At 35.7% G+C, this 21,235-nt stretch overlaps 3 protein-coding genes and 1 long non-coding RNA gene across 4 annotated transcripts; 2 read left to right on the plus strand and 2 right to left on the minus strand.

Annotated features, from left to right (window-relative positions):
* The first annotated feature begins 1,964 nt into the window (after positions 1 to 1,964).
* LOC148915374 (uncharacterized) lies at positions 1,965 to 3,707 on the plus strand. Its single transcript, XM_089041899.1, has one exon. It carries the CDS (start codon positions 1,965 to 1,967, stop codon positions 3,705 to 3,707), a length of 1,743 nt encoding a protein of 580 aa, XP_088898025.1.
* Positions 3,708 to 10,272: 6,565 nt separating this feature from the next.
* LOC103338379 (uncharacterized) lies at positions 10,273 to 11,550 on the minus strand. The gene is made up of 3 exons (XR_016122052.1): positions 11,425 to 11,550; positions 11,109 to 11,302; positions 10,273 to 10,721 (listed from the first exon to the last, which is right to left on the minus strand). It is a non-coding gene; the product is annotated as an uncharacterized LOC103338379 (long non-coding RNA).
* Positions 11,551 to 11,820: 270 nt separating this feature from the next.
* On the plus strand, positions 11,821 to 14,236 carry LOC148915375 (uncharacterized). Its single transcript, XM_089041900.1, has 3 exons — positions 11,821 to 13,225; positions 13,383 to 13,914; positions 13,999 to 14,236. Exons 2-3 carry the CDS (start codon positions 13,409 to 13,411, stop codon positions 14,234 to 14,236), a joined length of 744 nt encoding a protein of 247 aa, XP_088898026.1. The 5' UTR covers positions 11,821 to 13,225; positions 13,383 to 13,408.
* Positions 14,237 to 16,690: 2,454 nt separating this feature from the next.
* LOC103338534 (uncharacterized) lies at positions 16,691 to 19,890 on the minus strand. Its single transcript, XM_008241747.3, has 10 exons — positions 19,697 to 19,890; positions 19,448 to 19,614; positions 19,298 to 19,362; positions 18,939 to 18,979; positions 18,720 to 18,808; positions 18,512 to 18,625; positions 18,162 to 18,239; positions 17,621 to 17,686; positions 17,178 to 17,258; positions 16,691 to 17,080 (listed from the first exon to the last, which is right to left on the minus strand). Exons 1-10 carry the CDS (start codon positions 19,812 to 19,814, stop codon positions 16,973 to 16,975), a joined length of 927 nt encoding a protein of 308 aa, XP_008239969.2. The 5' UTR covers positions 19,815 to 19,890; the 3' UTR covers positions 16,691 to 16,972.
* Positions 19,891 to 21,235: the final 1,345 nt, after the last annotated feature.

The following is a 21,235-nucleotide window of genomic DNA, read 5'->3' on the forward strand; positions in this document are numbered from 1 at the left end:
GAAGTATATAATATATATATATATATAGGTTGAGTGTAAAGCAATTAGAGTATATGTAGTGGGTTGGTAATAGCAGTATAATTTTGGGAAGCAAGTTTATAGTTTGAGTGATTTTTGGGTTCAATGGGTTTCAGAGAATAATGTTTTTGAGCATTTGATTGTGAATTATGAATCTACATGTCTTAAGCATTATTTTTACATGGTGGGGTTATTATGTTGTTTTAAATGCAGACTTTAGTTTTGTCCACTCAAATGTTTTCTGTTTTGCACCCCCAGATAGTAATCGCTCAAGGAGAGCTGCAAGCTGTGTTCGAGGCTCGAATTGTGAATTTCAGTAGTTAGACTCCGAGTAATTTCTTTTACTCAACTGGATGTCATTGTAAACTAAATCTGTTAGATGCTCTGTTATTGCCCATGTTAGGTTTTACTTGTGAGGCCGGAAGCCATTTTAGTGTGTATTGTTGTATGTTGAAAGCATGCTGCTAGTTGGGATTATATTATGTATAATATGCAGGTTGAATTTTGTTAGGGATTGTTCAATTTACAAGGGAGACTTTGCCAAAATTTTGGTAGAAAGTCTCGGGTTTTAGTATGTGGGCTCGTCATTGGGGTGATGTCAGTAACAAGACGGGATCCGTCCCGGTTTCCGAGGAATGTCAGGGCGGGTCCTGTCACAACAAGTCAAGTTAATATTTTTCAAACACCTACCCTGCCTAGAAAGAATTTATGTAGTATAGGAACTGGAGGTTATTATATATTTCAAGCAAAAAATAGTCAAAATGCATGAAACTAAACAAAATTCTCCAAGAAACTAAACACACACACACACACACACACAAAATTGATCGAAAAATTTGAAAGAAAAAAAAAACAACAATGAGAATTAAGAACACCAACAATTTTACAGAGAAACAAAAGTGAAGAACACAAAAATCCACTAAGCCAAGCACTGACCTTGGGTAAAGATCATAGGCCTCTTGGTTGGGATGATTGGGATTGTAGTTTTCAATCACGGTGCAAGGTAGGCGTCGTTTTTATGGGTGCACCTGGGCGTAGTAAGCGAAGCTCCTGCGTTATTGATTTCGAAAAATCCAACGCCCAGAGTTTTATCCATCTCTGATATCGTGCCCACAGATTTCTTGATCTCCAATATCTTAACGAGTAGCTCATCTTGGTGTGAGTCAAGCCATGGTTATGATAGGGCTTGACTATTGGAATTCTTAAATTGATATGAAAGTTTCAAACTCGCGGAAATTTCTAGGAATATAAATATAGAAGAGCAGATGCTTTCACTAATATCCGTATTTATATAATGACCTAATTAATCTTGCCACAAAAGGGAAAGTAATCCTAACCTACACTAGAAACAGGAAACTTGTTATTTATTTTCTTTTATGAAGGAAGAAATGATAAACTTTTCTATTTTATTTTTATTTGTAAAGAGCACTAGCATAGGGTTTAAGTTATAATCCAACAAAAAAATATATTTTTTCTTTGATATAGTGAGAGATAATTGTGAAATAAATAACTATAAAAATAAACGTGACCAAACCATGATAATTATTTATATAGTAAACTTGGAACATCTGAGCAAATATAATAGAGTAAACTTGGACGTCATTGGAGATGTGGAGCCCACTTACCTTCCACGTCAATAATTTAATAGAGTTTCTAACGGCATGACTATTTTGATGTGTACTAGGTAACGTTAAGGACTATTAATGTCACAAAAAAAGATTAAGGACGAATGGTGATAATTTCGCTAACCTCAGGGACCATTTGCGATAAAAAGCCTTTATATAATGACCTAATTAATCTTGCCAGAAACGGGAAAGTAATCCTAACCTACACTAGAAACAGGAAACTTGTTATTTATTTTCTTTTATAAAGGAAGAAATAGTAAACTTGAAAGTGATCCAAACCCTATGGCAGCAGAAGAATGGTTAAGACAAATAAAGAGAAAGATGAATGAACAAAGAGTTCCTGGAAACCTGAAAGTGACCATTGCTTCTACCTATTTGGAAGGACAAGCTTATCATTGGTGGGAATCTGTCTTGGCTATGCCTGATGTTGAGGTTGCAACTTGGGTTGCCTTTGAGACAATGTTTCTGCAGAAATATTTTCCTGAAACTATGAAAACCATGAAGGTACGTGAGTTCACTAATCTGTATCAAGGTGATATGAGTGTGGGACAATATCAAGCTAAGTTTGAAGAACTCATGCGTTTTGCTCCTTACATAATTCCTAATGAGTCTGCAAAAGCAAAGAAATTTGAAGAAGGATTGAGACTAGAGGTCAAGGAGAAAGTGAAACTTTTTAAATTGAAAAAGTATACTAAAGTTATTGATCGTGCCTTAATGGCCGAACAAAGGATAACTAGTTCTAAAAGAGTTTTTGAAACTAAGAATCCTAACGGGGGACAAAGTAACAAACTCCAAAGATTTTTTCCCTCTCGTTCTCGATATCAAAATCCAAGATCATTTGAGGCAACTCAAAACTCAGGATTTTGTTATCATTGTCGACAGATAGGACATTACCGGAGGGATTGTCCCCAACTACAATCATATCAGATACTTGTTGCTCCACAACCACAACCACAGTTTCGTGCACCACAACAACAATTTCAAGCTCCACAAACACAGTACCGTGCTCCGTACCAAGCCCCATATCAAGATTCACTGAATCAGTTTAGAGGTCCTGTTAATCAACAGACACAACGTCCAAGGGGACAACCTACACAACAAAGGCCTAGGGCACCAGGAACAGCAAGGAGGTCAGAACAACTCACTCAAGGACGAGTATATGCTGTTGGACAAGTGATAGAGCCGAATGAACCTACTGTGGTGGAAGGTACATTTCTAGTTTTTAACTCGTGGGCTAGCGGTGCTACAAATTCATTCATATCCGTATCATTTGCATCTATTCTTGGAATAGAATATGAATTTATGAAATCTTCATTGATGATTGGATCTCCATTGGGTAAATGTGTTGAAGTTAATAAGTTGTGTAAATCCTGCCCAATAGAGATATCATATCATAAACTTGTTGTTGACTTGATGATATTGGAATTCATGGTGTATGATGTAATATTGGGAATTGACTTACTTACCCAATTTAAAGCTATTCTTGATTGCGGTAGAAAGATGGTGACTATGACTGTCAGTGAAGGGGAAACATTCAGTTTTTATGGAAATAGGAATAGTTGCAAGCCTGAATCAATCTTGGATAATAGAAATTGCAATTATTTGAGATTGATTGCTCACATGGCCAATAAGGATCTGGGTGATCCGAAACTTGAGCTTATTCCTATAGTGAAGAATTTCAGTGATATTTTCCCAGAAGATTTATCTGAATTACCCCCAGAACGTGAAGTGGAGTTTTCTATAGATATCTATCCTGGCACATCACCTATCTCTATACCTCCACATCGAATGGCACCAGCTGAGTTGAAAGAACTCAAAATACAACTTCAAGAACTTGAAAGAAAAGGTTTCATTCGTCCTAGTACTTCACCATGGGGTTTTCCTGCACTTTTTGTGAAGAAAAGTGATCAAAGTCTGAGAATGTGTATTGACTATCGTCAACTGAATAGAATCACCATAAAGAATAAGTACCCTTTACCTAGGATTGATGACCTGTTTGATCAACTGCAAGGTTCCCGATACTTCTCAAAGATTGATCTTCGCTCTGGTTATTACCAATTATGAGTAAAAGCAGAAGATGTATCGAAAACTGAATTTCGAACGCGATATGGACATTATGAATTCCTAGTAATGCCTTTTGGGTTGACAAATGCTCCAGCAGTTTTCATGGATTTAATGAATCGAGTTTTTCGACCTTATCTGGATCAATTTGTGATTGTGTTCATTGATGATATTCTCATTTATTCATCATCTCAAGAAGAGCATGAACAACACTTGTCAATTGTTCTACAGACATTGAGAGAACACAAGTTATTTGCCAAGCTAAGTAAGTGTGAATTTTGGTTGACAGAAGTGAAATTTTTAGGACATGTTATTTCAAAAGAAGGCATTGCCGTGGATCCTACAAAAGTAGAAGCAGTGTTGAATTGGAGACAGCCGAAAAATGTTCACGAGATTCGAAGTTTTCTTGGTTTAGCTGGCTATTATAGGAAATTTATCAAGGATTTTTCTCAGATAGCTAATCCAATGACCAAATTGACACAAAAAGGAGTTAAGTTTATTTGGGATGATAAATGTGAGGAAGCATTTCAAGAGTTAAAAACTCGATTAACATCAGCTCCTGTGTTAATTATACCAGAAAGAGGTGTAAGTTATATAGTGTATACTGATGCATCATTGCATGGTTTAGGATATGTTTTGAAGCAATCTGACAGAGTTGTTGCTTATGCTTCTCGTCAATTGAAATCACATGAGAAAAATTACCCGACACACGATTTAGAACTGGCAGCTATTGTTCATGCATTGAAAGTATGGAGACATTATCTATATGGAGAACATTTTGAACTCTACTCAGATCATAAGAGTTTGAAGTACTTATTCACTCAGAATGAGTTGAATTTAAGACAAAGGCGTTGGATGGAATATCTGGAAGACTATGACTTTGATTTACATTATCATCCAGGAAAAGCTAATGTGGTCGCAGATGCTTTAAGTCGAAATCCCCAAAAAGTCAGAGCCAGTTTATATGATCAAAGGTGGAAGATGGTATAATCTCTCTATGATTTTGACTTGTATGTAGGTATGCACCAGGATCACGCATATCTATGTAATTTAGTAACTCACCCCACTTTGATTGGAAAAATAATTGAGGCACAAGAATCTGATTCTATGTCTCAAGACATTCGAACTAAGATTACAACTGGAGAGACACCAGATGGATGGAATGTCCACGCAGACGGTGGATTAAGATATTTGGATAGATTGTATGTACCAAAAATTTCTGATCTGAGAAAAGAAGTTTTGAAAGAAGGACATCATTCATTCTATACAATTCATCCTGGAGGAACAAAGATGTATCTTGACCTGAAACGTAACTTTTGGTGGAATGGTATGAAAAGAGATATAGAAAAATTTGTAGCAAAGTGTCTCACATGTTAGCAGGTGAAAGCTGAACATCAGAAACCGTCAGGTTCATTACAGCCATTACCAGTAGCAGAGTGGAAATGGGATCATATAACCATGGATTTTGTTACAGGTTTACCTAGGTCTCCAAAGGGACGAGATGCAATATGGGTTATAGTGGATCGTTTGACCAAATCGGCACATTTTTTACAGTCAAAACAACAGAGTCCACTGAAAACCTTGGAAAGCTTTACGTTCGAGAGATAGTAAGATTACATGGGATTCCTGTTTCAATTGTTTCATATAGAGATTCCAAGTTTACTTCCAAATTTTGGGGAAGTTTACAGAAAGCATTAGGGTATGCAACTAAATTTTAGTACTGCTTTTCATCCCCAAACCGATGGACAGTCAGAGAGAACCATTCAAATTTTAGAGGACATGTTGAGAGCCTGTATTCTAGATTTTGGGGGAAGTTGGGAAGATCATTTGATGTTGGCAGAATTCGCCTACAACAACAGTTATCAATCTAGTATTCAAATGGCACCTTATGAAGCTTTATATGGAAGACCTTGTCGGTCACCTGTATGTTGGACTGAAGTAGGAGAAACTGTGTTACTAGGACCTGATTTGGTACATGAGACAACTGAAAAGGTTAAACTTATCAAGGAACATCTCTTAACTGCTCAAAGCCGACAAAAGAACTATGCTGACCGAAGAAGGAAACCATTGAGTTTTAATGTGGGGGATTATGTATTTCTTAAAGTCTCACAGCGAAGAGGAGTAAAAAGGTTTGGAAATACTGGAAAATTAGCACCAAGGTTTATTGGACCCTTTGAAATCTTAGAAAGGATTGGTGAAGTAGCTTATAAGCTAGCATTACCACCTCAACTTTCGAATATACATAATGTTTTCCATGTTTCTATGCTTCGGAAGTATGAGCCTGATCCAACCCATGTTCTAGATTGGGGAGAGCTCAATTTAGATGAAGAACTGTCATTTGAAGAAAGACCAATACAAATTTTGGATCACAAGGAACAAATTTTACGTACAAAAACAATACCATTGGTCAAAGTTCTTTGGTTACATGGAAATACGGAAGAAGCTACGTGGGAATTAGAAACTAAAATACGTAAGAAGTACCCAAAATTGTTCTCTGATTCCAGTAAGTTTTAAATTTCGAGGACGAAATTTCTTTAAGGGGGGTAGATTGTGAGAATCCTTATTCTTAAAAATGTTAATATTTTATTTTGGTAAGTATTAAAAATTATAATTATTTTATGAAAGTATATGTTTTATTTAATGCAAATTCAATAATTTTGATGATATTCTTAAAACATGCTTTTAATATTTAATTTTATTCAATGGTAGTAGGATTTTAGTCCTTAGCTATCTAGAGTTTCATGCATGGTTATGTAATTGAGTTAATACACTCCACGTAGTTAGCATGTGCCAATCAAGTATGCATTATTATTATTCTATTATATATATATATATATATACATATATCTTATTAAATATGTATATATGATGCATGATATTCTTATTCAATTAGTATTAATGTATGCATGCTTAGTCTTTGATAAGTATAGCTACGTGTAGTCATTGCTGTTATGGATATGCTTAGTCATTGTTAGTATAGTATGTGTCAAAGAAAAACAAATGCTCAGTAAGCATAGCTATATGCTAGCTCTATCAATTCACCAAACAAGGTTGTATAGGATTGGAGGAATTAGGAACTACCTTATCTACACAGCTAGACCACCGCATTAATTATAATACAAATTTATAAATAAACCCAATTCTAGACATGTATTTATAGAAAAACCCAAGCACTATTTAAACATAGAAACACACCCAAAATCAACCCCAAAGTCAACTTTTTGGGTGTGTTTATAAATGGATTTTGAGTGTGTGTAATGATGGGTTTTGGGTGTGTTTATATGTTTAAATAGTGCTTGGGTTTTTTTATAATTTAAGCCCCCATTTTGGGTGTTTTAGTGAAACTCCCTTAATATAACTTGGATGGTAAGTATTGTAAACCGCCAAACACCATCCAATAGGAAGGGAGTCACTGCCGACATACTCCTTGTATATATATAGGACATTAAGTTGCACAACAAATGCAAACAAAGAAAACGAGAAATAAATATTGGTAGAGAGAAAAAGAAAGAGAGAGAGTGGTAATAATATTCTTGGAGGAGTTAGAGGTCGGAGCTTGTGTTTTTTTAACTTGGAGTTAGCTTTGGAAATAAGGTAGAGGTTTCTTGGGGAAACCTTTTACAAAGATTGATTTACTTAAATTTCATGAGCTCTATATTATGAATATTTTTTTGATATTATATAATGTTCTGGATATTGGATGTTTATAAAATATTAACTATTTGGTTAATGTAGTACTGTTTGATTTACGTTCCTTGTATTGGATATTTACGTACCCTTAACTATTTGAATAATGTGGGCATAATTATATATGCATTGGTGATATTTTAAATGGCTACATTGTTGTGAAGGGCATAATTATATCATGTCATGGAATTTGACTAGAATTCTGGAGTTGAGAAAATAATGGTGGAAAAGAGGGTAATGGAAATAGTCTTTTGTGTAGTTAAGTCTAACTCTTGGCAGGTACCAGGTCTCAGGGATCCCACAGTGCACATGGTTTTTATTGGGTGATTCGGGACTGGCGAAAGGGAGTTAGACAAGATGACTAACAAAATGGGGAATTATGGATGATTAAAATGGGTGTTAGTTCATATAAATGGGCATTCGGGACCAAGTGGAATAAGCATGGTATGGGACGTGCAGGTCTGCTTGTCCAGTTATATGAATTAACGGGATTAGATGAAGAGCATTCATGCATTGTTACTAATAATGTGAAATTTGGCTGCTTGATTATTTGTCACTTAATTTAATTATATCAATTTATAGTAAAAAGGTTTATGTCCCTACTGAGCTGTGGTTTCGCTCACCCCCTAATAGATTTTGCAGGTACCGAACCTGAAATCTAGAGCTTGTGATGATTTTTGGCATGTCTATAGAATGTAACATAGCTTGTGGTTGAATAATGAGCTACTCTTTAAGTGAACTCTCGAGTAGTTCTAACTTGTAAAATAATGTAAAATTTTTATGGTTTCAAACGTTATCGTTTCCGCGTTTCTGCTGAATATTTTATACGAAATATCTATTTTATTTATTTAAATGTCTTCTTCACATTTTAGTTATAGTTTTTATTAAATTCTATAATTAAAGTGTGAATCACGTCGTAACCCAAGGTTTTGTAAATCCGAGGGTTGGGGTGTGACAGTAATCTAACCTACACTAGAAACAGGAAACTTGTTATTTATTTTCTTTTATAAAGGAAGAAATAGTAAACTTTTTTTTTTTTTTAAATATTTGTAAACTAGGAACATTCTATATCCTTAGGTACTTAGGGCCCGACTTGTATCCCTAGATTGCAAATAAATGCATCAATTTAATATCTAATCAAACACGGATACCCTGCTCTGCTCCTCGGGTACTTAGGGCTCGTCTGATAACAGTTTTGGAGAATGTTTTTCAGAAAATTAAAATGAGAAAACGAGTTTGCATCTTTAGGATTCAAGAATGCATCTTGTAGATTAATTGGAAAATAGTTTCATAAAACAAAAACAGTGAAACGTGTCTGGTAGTATAATTTGAGAATAAATAAGAGAAATAAAAAATGTTGCATCATCTATAATCAAAATGTAAAGCATTTTTCGAAGGCATTTTTGTTAATGTCTCATATAGAAGGGGGGAAAAAAGTGTAAAATTGAAAGCCCATATTTGCCCTCTTCAAAATTAAAATTCCAACAGTATTCATCTTCCAATAATTAATTAACAATATATAACAAAAAAGTCCCAGTTTGTCGTCTCATCCTCTCTCTCTCACAACAACTCTCATGTCTATTGATAGGATTAGTACCACCGTTTAGCACTTCTGTTTTGTTTCTTTTTTGTCATGGGGATGTCTTTTAGTCAAATAATCCTCATTAATTTGTAAGAAAGCACTGGTTGGGTTTAGCATCTGAGCAAATATAAACTGGTCCCGTTTACAACAAAGACATATATCATAATGTGAAATTTTGTGAGCCTTATTATGATATGTCAATTTGAGAATGTATATTTATGATATATGTTTGCTATTATAGTTGTGAACTTTTGATAATGTCAATTTCTTTGAGCAGCCAATTTGAGAATGCTGAGTTTAAAAAGAAAAAAGAATTGAGGAGATCGTATCTTTTTCCCCTATAACACCAAGAGCGTAGATATGCAGTCCTTGGGTTCTTTCCAGTTGACTTTTTAATGCTGCCTGTGGGCTATTTCCACCTTGGCTTCTATCTGTAAAACCCAATTACGTTCTGAGAAACTCGACCAAAAGGAAAATAAAAACACTTATACCCTTAGTTGAAAGAACCTGTGCATACACTTCATTCTTCTACGCAACGCAACAGCCAACACACACATCAGAGACCATGTCTTATTTTGCACTCACTTTGTGAATGCTTAGTTTTAAAAGAAATAGAACTGGAGAGATCAAATCAAATGTATCATATCAACTATCAGCTAAAGATAACAATCAATAACATATTTTAACCCTGTAACACCAAGGGGCTAGATGGCAGTAAAAGACCTCAATAATATCTTATCAAAGACGGATTCCCTGCTCCTCAACTACTTACATTACATGTTGTTTTCTACTACATGTCCCTCCTTCCATCCGCTTCTTATTTTTTTATTCATCTTCTTTTTCCGTTTGCAGTCCGGTTTTTTCTGGTTGGCTTTTTCAAGCTGCCTCAGGACTTTTCATGCTGCATGTGCGCTATTTCCTCCTTGGTTTCTCTGCAAAACCAAATTACATTATGAAAAACTCAACCAAAAGGCTAATAAAAATACTTATAGACATACAAACTATTAAGTCTCTTGATTCGTGGTCATTAAATAAATAAAAATATTTCATGTAAACACATTTGTTTCACCTCCCACATCAAAGAATTCACATCCATAGTGGTTTCGTCTTCTTGTTTTGGATGCTCCATGCTAGCTGCACCCTCCCCTTCTATGGGTTCATAATCCTCACACTCTCTGAGAGTCATAATCAACAGAAACTATATTTATATGGGTTCGGATACATAAAAAGTGTCACAGAATCCAATGTACAAATTAATGTTTTTGATGAAAACACAAGAAATGTGAGGAGAACTTATGGTGTGAAGCCAAACGTGACCATCAACGGACCACAAGCCTCGATATCCATTGTAAGAACTGTTGAATGTAAGGTCTCGATCATATGTCTTCCGTCTTCTCGAACAAATATTTGAAACGTGGTGATGCAAAGATGTTGAACCTTGTAAAATTCAAAATTATTGCCCGTCGTAACATGAAAGAAGTCATGGTTCCCCAAATGAACAAAATAGTCATTCTTAAGCCCCTCAAATGGACATGGCGGAGATGCAATCTTCAAGCCATCCAATTTACACAGCTTGATTAGTGAGTATGCAATACTACCGTCGTCTTGTTTGTTCATCTTCAAGGAGAATGCTATAATCTCATCCACCTCAAACAGATTCATGGCGTAGATGGTCTCGCCTACAACCACGGCCCTCCCTCGGAAAGGAGTATAATCATGAGTGTCAACTTCCACTTTATTCCAAATCTCTTTACCCACGTGAAAAGCAACCACATTAGAGCTTTTGCGTCCGTCAAACAATGTATACAAAATAATGCCATGACAAACAGCATAACCAGTTACCCTCCTAGGAAAAGGATAACTGAATGGAAACTCAGGCATTCGCTCCCAATTTTTCTTATCAGGATTGTATTTCGCAAAGGATGGAAGTGGATCTGCTTTGAAGGGCGATGCATTTTCAAGAAAATAGAGTCTGTCATAAGCAGACACAACTGTTCTACTCGGCTTAAACTCTAAGGCAGTAGTTATGAAGGGATCTAATTTCCTAGTTTTGGTATCAAATGACCTGAGGCAAAGTTTATCGCAACCATCCTCTATAAATATATATAGTTGGGAGCGGTTGAAAATCCTTGCACCTGTTTTAAAACGGCTGAACTTGTCTACAGGTTCAAGTGTTGCTCCTCCGCCCATATCATCAACTTCTCCCCCGTATTTGAATTTAACTTCATACAGGGCACCTGTGTTTTCCCCATTGCAAGTCATCACTAAAAACACAGATCTATGTTCCCCCCGATTTACCGTCATTGATGCATGCTCAAACATGGGCAAACTGGACAGAGAACAGAGAGATATAGAATAAGTCAAGTTAATCTTCTCAGACAAGTCGAAAAAGTTTATAAAATAAAAAACAACGGCGAATCAGGAAAAACAACAATTAAGCCGTGCACTGACCTTGGGTAAGGATGAACGGCCCCATGTTTGTGAGCGAGGGCCCTACTGGCTCGTAGTAGGTGAAGCTCCTCCCATATTGATTTCTTCAAATCGACCAGTTGGATGTGCTGCGTGGATAGCGCGGCTAGAGATTTCTCGATCTCTGATATCTTGCCCAGGAGCTTATCTTCGCCTGAAGCCATCGTCAAGGCATGGTCCTGAACATCTTGAACCGAGGTGAGCACAGCGGCCGCCATGATACGAGATGATTGATAGGGTCTTTGCTATTGGAATGATAAATTGAGGGACAAGGGAATTTAGGGTTTGGGGATGCCGCTGCAGAGGGGAGTTTTTATAACGGTTGGCTTGGGGTATGATATGAGGAAAGTTTCGAACTCGTAAAAAACCTTAAAATTATACCACACAACACATAAAATTGGTCTACCCGTTTTATCGTGCACATTAATTAGGACCAGAGAATTGACTTCCCATTTCAGTCCATAATATTTTGGCTAAGTATTGATTTCTTTATTCTTTTTAGATTCCCTTTTTAAACTTTCTACCAATAATTTAGTGTCAGAATTTTTCAATGTTACTTGTTTTATCATGCAATATTTTATAATATTTGAGTTTTTTTACTTGTTTTAAGAGATTGGTGTTTTAGAGTAAGTGGTTTAGTTTAAACCCTATATAATTTACATGCAGCTCTCCCTCTTGGATCTCTCTTTGATTCAATATCTTTTTGGCTTCCCTCTCCTTCACTGGATCAAAGGTGTCGTTGGATTTGTCTTTGACTCCATATCATTCTTGCTTCACTGTCTTTGTCTACGATAATCAAAGGTTAGGTTACCTTATGTTTTCTCATTCATGATCTAGCTTTTGTTATATTTTCTTTTGAACATTAATTGACCAACAATACATCTTTACCTGATTTCTTATGGACTGTGAGTAGTTTTTGTTTTTTGAACATTGATTGACCAACAATACATCTTTATCAAACCAATAATGCGACTCTCCAATAACTTAGCTCAAGTCAAGTCATTAAATTTAAACTATTTAAATTGTAAGATAATTAGTTTAAATTTTTTATATAAAATGTTAAAACAAGAATAATGAGTGTAATCCTAAGCCCCCACGATTGGTTGTGTACTATCATAGCGATGCATGACCAACTTTTTTTTTTTTTTTTTTTTTTTGGTTGGAGATGCATGACCAACTTTCTGCTCGTCGAATGCACCGCCTGCCTCACCACCAGGTTGCCTCGCACTGCCTCATGATGAACGAGTGCCTCTGTTGTTCATAATCCCACCAGCCTTTCATAATCGCATGCCACGCAAGAGATTCATGGCACACGTTTGTGATTGACGAAAACATATGCCTTCATAATCCTTACTCCCACAAGAAAATTTGAAACCATAGATTCTTTGGTTGATTTGTGAGGGATAAATTATTTTATTTTGGAAATAGCTGTTACACAAAAAATTACAAAAGTAAAAATAAAAAATTGAGTCATGCCAAGTGTTCTATCAGTTTTGTGTCTGTTTCGGGTCTGGTACAGTAAGCTGTTGTGGGGCTCTTTGTTGGCTTGTCCAAATTGACTGTTGTCTATTGCTTTCTCAGTTTCGCTTGTTGCTGTTGTCTCTTCTTCCCTTGTTTCCAATCTAACCTATTCGAATTTTTGTGGATTATTTTTTATTTTAGATTTCTTTGAATTGGAACGTCTGCCAAATTCAGGTGGTGTTAAATATTATGCCACGTACTGTTGGATTTTCTGCATATAAATTTACAAAGTTGGTTGCCGAAGAAAGGTCTTTTCCCAATGGTGATTTGAACTTTGCAAAATTAAATTTCCAGTTTTCGTTTTAGAAAACATCCTTTTTATGGAAAAAAAAAAAAGGGGCATTTTTTCCCCTCTCATCTCTTGTTTAGCAGAATTGTTTGAGTGCTATATTTTAATTACAATACTGGTTTTCTTGCAGATTTCTTTTATTGTTAATTTTAAGAAATGGATGACCAGGAAGAGTTATTTAATTTTGGAAAAGATGAGTATGAGAGGAATGAGTCACATGACAAGGTTATTGGACCGATGGTTTGTTGTTACAGTTTGTCCTTTGATTCCAATATATCAGAAGAATCGTATAAGGGGTTTTTATATTTTAAACGTAATGGGAAACCGATACCTGTGACATTTGTAAAAGTTGACGGAGTTGATGGGAAAGATGCTGCTAGTAGGGCGGAATTAATTTTTCATACGACTGATGGAGTTCGTAATGCTGTGGTTTTAAGGCCTCGGAGGCATTTGTTCATTAAGCAGAAGCATTTTGCCAAAATTCCTGATGACATAGAGATGAGGAAGGGTGTATGGTGTGTTTGTTATGATCGTTTTGAACCTCTCAATCATTGGACCGAAAGGGTTCAGTCGGGTGAAATTGTTCAGTATGATGATAAGGTTAAATTACCTATTCGGACTCCTGATGACCGTCTTCAAGATTTTTGGCTTATATCTATTAGGTAATTCGTTAGTATTAATTCTTTAAGGTTACTGTTTAGTTTGGTTTCAATTATTTTTGACATAAGTATTTTGTATTTCTGTAGGAATTTGATTCATTGTGTGCGTAGCATTCATGATAAGGGCTTATTCCATGGTGGTTTGCGTAAGCGGTCTAATTTTGTGTTTGTTGACAAAAAGTTGAAAGTAATCCACGTTGAGGGATCCTTGGCTGGCTTGAGTCCTCCTGAACAAGACGAAAGAAAGAAAAAAGATATCATGGACCTTAGGACGATGTTAGATTCTTGGTTCAAGAAAATTTTGGGGTCCAAATATAATTCTTGAAGTTCTTCGACTGTGTTGAGCATTTGGAGTGAGTTCTCTCGTACTTCAACTTCTTGTTCTTTTCTTCTTCTTTCTACTTCATTTCTTATAGGATGTGCTTTTGGTCTTTTCAGCTATCCTGATTTTGTCATGAAATTGGCATCTCATCCGTTCTTGTTAAGCTCTGAAGAAAGGATGGGTATGTTTGCAAGTTATTATCGTGAGTGGCAGAAAGGTACTACACGGCAAGATATGAAAGATGCTTTCAAATCATCTGATTTTGATAAGTTCAAATCATGGAACCGTGATCCTGTCCTTTGTTCTATGGATAAATTTATGAAAGGAGTTTATTATCATTCTTCTGGCAACTACACTGGGGACGTGGTGAACCTTCTTAGGTACTTGAGGAATTTGTACAATCATTATTATCAATTAAAGGCTTTGACTGTTAATATGGTAGATGTGGACCGTGGTGTTCAAAAGCTGTTTGCTGGGTTTTTAGAGCTCCTGCACAAACATTTGCCTACAGTTCCGTAGTGTTAAGATTTGTCTTTCCATTTTAGATTCTATACAATAGAGGATGCATATGTAAGAGTAAGACAAGCGTATAATATTTTTCTTTCCATTATTTTAATTAGCAGATCTTTGCCTAATAGCATGACTTGTATTAAGCGTATCAAGCAAACTTGCACAGCAGAGCATCAATCAAAAATCATCTGCCTTTGAAGACCTATGTGACATGTTGACAATATCTGCTTTATTAGGCAGTACGTCTGTATATCTGGTCAAAAGTTTTTAGCACAAGTCTCATCAGTGGGATGTGAACAGATTCCTTTATATGTCATCACCGCAATCTCTTCGTCTTTGGAAAGGCGCTGGACTTGCCTTTCGACATTTGAACCCTTAATGCCTGCAGTTATAGTAGCTTCTGCATAAACTAGTCAAACAAGCTAATTACTAGAAATGTTGTTCGAACACCCTCTAAAACCTCTTAAAAAGCATGAACATATGTATCCATTAGTGCAATCACAAAGCAGTATGAAGTTCCAAATAAATAAAGGACCAGCTAGTCTTCCTTTTTTTTCTTTTTCTTTTTTTTTGAAAAAAAATATATCACATCAGAAAGAGATTTATCCGCAATATATCAGCTGTATCAACAGGGAATCAAATTCTTTGTTGACAATAGATCCTAAGTGAACACTTCTGTCAAGATTTCCACCTTATTTGAATCCTCCAATCAGTTAGAAAGGCTACCTGTTAGCAGTAATATTAACCTTGATAATGCAAGTCTATCAATCATAGGTATTCTTTCCTTCACCTAGATACCATAAAATTTGTTCGAGTAAACTCTAGTCCAAAAAGTATCCGTCACTAGTCGCAGCTATTTTCTATTCCATGGTCAACCGAAACAAATAACTAGTGAGCAGCTAATCCAACATTCCCCAAAGTTTAGTAAATTTCGACAGGGACAAAGCGTATACTGGTTCGGCAACATAATGTATGTACCCTGTATCTTTAACCATTCCTTCGACAACCCCACTTCTAAATTTTGATTTTGCAACTCCTTTTCCAAATGTTAGACTGTTTTGCATCATCAAGTTTCTACAGTAGGACAAGGTTTACCGTTCCTAAGTACAAATGAACATCCAGCCTTTAATTAATATGTCAAGCATAAGAGTATCCAATCCAGATAATAGAACATTTCTAGCACGCATAACAACCCTTATGGGCTCATGTCAAAATTAAGATCTCAAGAACTTACCCATGCTCTGTTACATTAGCCTTGTCAGCTGCGGGAGCAGGATCCCGTGAACCCATGACCCGAGGATCCTGTGAACCCATACCCTATAATAAGAAGCAATATACCAAATTCAGACATTCTTGTCAGATGAGCCTAAAAAGCAAGTGCTAATCCAAAGAACAGTGGGTAACTCTCACCAATTTTGCAGGTGTGTTGGAATCGTAGTTATTCATGGAAGAATATAAAAAGGGAGAAAGAACATATTACTAACAACAGAAACGCTGAATTTTGTTAGAGAGATGGAAAACGTCGGGTAGAATCAGATGGTGTTATCTTGGTTAGTAAATATAAAAAGATTCTGAAAGTGTTAAGAATCAAACTGAGAAGATATGAAAGAGTGTTGTACAGATACATAAATTGAAGAAAGCAAGCCCCTATTTAGCAATCCAAACTGAAGGAAAAGGACTCAGATATCTCAAAACTCGTTTAGAGGCTAAAATCGCGGAACAAACTCATGTGTCATTGGGATTGTTTCTGATTGAGAGTGTAATTATTGCATCGTTTCAACTTCAAAGACCCGAAAACAAAGTTCTCAATCAACCATTCTCAGACATTGAATATTAGTAATTTGAACGGTTCTGTCTTCTTCACGTTGGTTTCATCAGTAGTGTTCTGTATTTGAGTTTTGCATGTCATGGGAGCATTTGTCGATACATACTCAGAAGTGAGCACTCTTTGTTTGCTCAAACAATACAAAACAATATAGTAAATTAGTAATGTAATTACAACGTCTTATATCAATAATTTATGAACGGCAAAATCCTCATTTTTGTTTTTGTTTATGTTCTTTCGCAGGAAATGTCTGGTTGGTATCAAAACTCTTTAACTGATGGAAGATATTTTAATTTCATTTACAAATTTGCACTCTCAATGGGCACATCTTGTGTCAGCAGTTTTTCTTTAAGGTATGTGTCGTGAGATCTTGTAATCCATCTTTTGTCTTTCATTTCATGATGTCAATTTCTTGAGCAGCCAAGTTGGAACCTGCGCATCTTCATTCTTCCATTCAAAGCAAGAGCCAAAACATCAAATTCCTCAACATACCAGAGCTCAGATACAACCGCCTGAATTATATTTTGTGGACCTTGTAAGCTCATGGATAGGAGGATACACACAAATCACATACCATAAATTACTGTGGTTATAAATAACATATCTCACCTCAAATCCTCGGAGTTCATTGTTTAGACGATCAACAAGCCCATGGAAGAAGCGGACCTGATCCCCAGTATTAGATAGCATCTGAACATGAAAAAATAAAGAGAAGAATAAAGAATAAACTAACAGAACATATATAGATCTAATGGCATGTAATGGCAACCAGCATGAAAATGAGATGACACATGTTTCCTTGAACTCCCAATTCATGGAAAGTTCTGGATCTCATCAAGGATTCTAAAATTCCATTAACTATGAAAAGTAGTCATTCATATACTATATATGAAAATTGAAAAAGAAAAAAATAGAAAGCAAGCCTAGTTTCTTTGAAGAGTATAAGAAAGAGACTTAACACTTTCAGCAGATCACTGCAGTATTAAAACAATTACATGCAAGCAATGAAATAGGCTACTAATTGCACTCAAAGAGCCTTTAGATGATACTACCGTGGATGATGCTTTCGGGTGACCCAGAAGCCTTGCAAATGATGTATGAAGAATAGCTGCATCATACTGCAGGAGATAATTGGTACAACCATTAGATACTGGAGGAAAACAAGCTATTTACTCACAGTCTATCAGTCTACCACTACTATTGCACAGCACACTAATGAGGCCAGGTCATGAAGATGAGATCCAGGATGCAACAACTATGAGTTCCATATGAGAAAGAATGAAATAACTTGTTGGGGACCACACACCCCCTTACCCCCAGAGATCAGTTTGGCGGCCAATAAGATAAATCAGAAAGGAATAAGTTCTGTAAGCTTCAGGAAATCGTCACCTCAGGCAAGAGTTACTGTCGTTCATTTTCAGATTCAGGTAAAAACGTATATTAACATTAAAACCTCGGTTCTAAGCTTGAGTTCATAGATGATCTCAAGTCATTACAGAGTATTCTGTTAGTTAACTTCACAACTCTTAGTCTACATAGTTTTGGGGTACTGTACTAAAATAAAATGAATTAAGACATGGGTACAGTTCTTACAAGTTGCTTCTCTGGTGCCCGTGGAAGTGCAGTCCTCAATTTTGCACGAATGGTTATAGGATCTGATCCAGAGATTACCTAAATTGGAACACAAACATTAAGTGCAAAAGAGTGATTCCAGCAAATAATTATATCTCATATAGTTGCCTTGATGGTTAAACTATAAGACATACTACTGCATAACACGTCACGATGTCCTCAAATTGGCGAAGGGGAGAGAAAATGCAAATTTGTAATACTGTTGAAATCAAGAAATACCCTATTTTTACAAGCATTACATAATTCCTGTTTAACATACATTAAGAGAAGGGAGGGATTAAAGAGTGAGTATATAGGTTATGGAAAACAACCTGCCAGCACCCAAGAAGCACACCTGTTGAAGTTAAAACCACCCTGTCTAGGACAATTTTTAAAGGGCAGAGTTCCTGTGTGACAGCTCTAACAGCAGCTGCTTCGGCTTCAATCTGACCCCAAAAAAAGGGTTCAAAAACTAAATTGACATGTAAGTGAAAAGAAAGATGCAAAGAAACAAATAAATGGCTCCAAAAAGGCTGTTACCTCATCTTGAGTCGCAGGAACAGGTGAAATATGGTGTGAGGCATGGAACATACTAAAATGGTACAAGCTGGAGTTCTGAAACCAAATCACTAACAAAGAAATGCATAAGCATACCAACAAATCGTAAATACTGAGTTGATAATAAATGAACTAATACTAATTTGAGCTATGATTATGTAGTCTGTCAAAGATTTTATAAAATGACAAACAATAGCTTACCTTTATCAAAGTATGGATCGAGTATAGGTTTAAGAGCCTCCCTGCAACAAGTCAATCATGAACGCACAACTTCAATGAAAGAGTACTAAGCTGAAGCTATGAAATTTTACCCAACGTTGTAATTTTGCAGATAAAAAAAATCCAAACTTTAATGTGCTTGATTTCAGAGAATACTTCTCTATGCTCCATTACATTTAGAACTAATAAATAAAGTTCCCAAATTTAATAATCAAAATGATACATAAATGCTGATATCAACTAAAAATCTTCTTTTTTTTATTTCACGTGTTAGCATTGATAATTTGAATAGGAAAACACAATCAACAACACATGAACAGAGAAAGAAAGCAAATACTTACGATATCGGAACCGAATACTGTGTGCTCAGATGCAAAACATTAGCACGTACAGGGGGATTTGCTGCCTACAGAGAACACATACAACCCAATTAGCCAAAGCTCCAAAGCCTAAAACTTCAATCAATCAATCAATTGAGATATTAAGTTTACCTTAAGTATAGGTGCTACAGATCCATCCTTGATGGTAAAAATATCAGAAAGCGAGAGAGACTGAGAAGTGTGGCCATGTTGGAGAAAAAGCGGTCCGTGCTGATCCAAATCCCTAGCCATCTGATCGTACAAGGCGGACCTCTGCTCCTTGTTGGAAACCATAGAATCTGGAAGGAAAATGTTGAATAAGAACCCAATTTCTCGGGAACCAAACAGAGTGAAAGAGTGAAGGAAAGCAATTGAATTTACCAGAAGCAGATGTGTAATTGTGTGAAGAATCAGAGTTCCGGAGCGCCATTTGGAAGAGAGAGTAGAAGAGCAAGGCAGAGAAGAGCCAGAGGAAAGCTACGGTTTTGGAGCGATTCATGCCACTACGTCACCGCCACCAACCAACTCATCAGCACGATTTAGCCATAAGCTCTGAGACTGGTAAAATTCGTAACGGTTTGGTAAATGTTCTTTTTCTTTGTTCAACAACAACAAAAAGAAAAAGAAAAGTCAGAGAAGTTGGTGGCGGTTAAGATTAAAAGGGAAGTAAAAGTATCATCTTTTATGTTAATTACTGTTTCATAATTTTGGGTTTGTTGGTGTGTTGTCCATTTTCTTGTTTTGAATTTGACTAATCATTACATCTTTAGCTGTAACAGAGTGAAAATAATCTAGAGATACTTCAATACGCAAACGTAAAAAATTCTCATTTGGATCCGGAAAAATAAAAAGTTCTTTTTTTTTCTTTTTTTTTTTTTTGGTCTGATTTGGAAATGGAAATTGAGGTGAAACTCAAGTGACTTGACTCATCCTTTATGAATACAATCTCCCTATCCTTTGAAAAAACAATAATAATAACTCAACTCATATAGCAAATGAGTGAAACTAAGATGTATGCATCTAATGAGTGAATTTCCAACATCTTGTTAAAGAATTAATATAGTTTTTTTTTTATACAAGCGATAGTCTATATTATAGGGGATAGTCTGTATTATAGGAGAAATACCATTGGAGTGTTAATTGGATTCATGGATGGAACTACCATAAGGGCTACACTGGGATGTAGCCCAGTGAGGTTTTTGGGATTTTTTAAAAAAATAACCTATATATTTATCTTTCTTAAAAATATAGCTTAGTATGTAATAATAACCTATTAAAGTAAAAAAAATATTATATATGTGGTTTTAGCTGCATTTAATATTTATTTATATTTTTGAGAGAAAAATATTTATTTGTTTTAAGTTAAAGCTTATTGTAAATTGCAAAGGACTTGTAACTCAAATAGTTAAGACCATATACTTTTGTCTAAGGTTAGATTTTCCCATCCCACGATATCACTTGCATCAAAATAATCTTTTTTTATTTATTGAAAATTAGTCAATTGAGCTATCAACTAGTATGATTTACATGATTAAATGTATACTTTTACTTCTAAAAAGACTATAGAAACTGTAAGTACATAAGAAAATGATAATTGGACTTTTAGCTAATAAATGTAGCTAGCCCACCCGTTCAAATTTTTTTGATTTTGCCCTTTGTTGGATTGGCGCATACCTTTGGTGTGCTTCTAAGTGATCCTGGGTTTAAGCCATCATGTGCATGAGTTTTGCCATGAGACCACTATTGGTATGCAAATCAAAGTCCTTTTCCATTGAGGTAGACTACGACTGCACATAGAATAAGAAAATTCTCCAAAGGAAAAACAAAAGGGGGTCAACAATTATAAAGAATATTTAGGGATCATTATTTGGCCCGCAGCAAATGGGCCAAAGCTGATAGGACAGAGCCAGACCCGACTTG

Source organism: Prunus mume, linkage group LG7 (assembly GCF_029339155.1).
Source record: "Prunus mume cultivar Tortuosa linkage group LG7, ASM2933915v1, whole genome shotgun sequence".
Lineage (NCBI taxonomy): Eukaryota > Viridiplantae > Streptophyta > Magnoliopsida > Rosales > Rosaceae > Prunus > Prunus mume.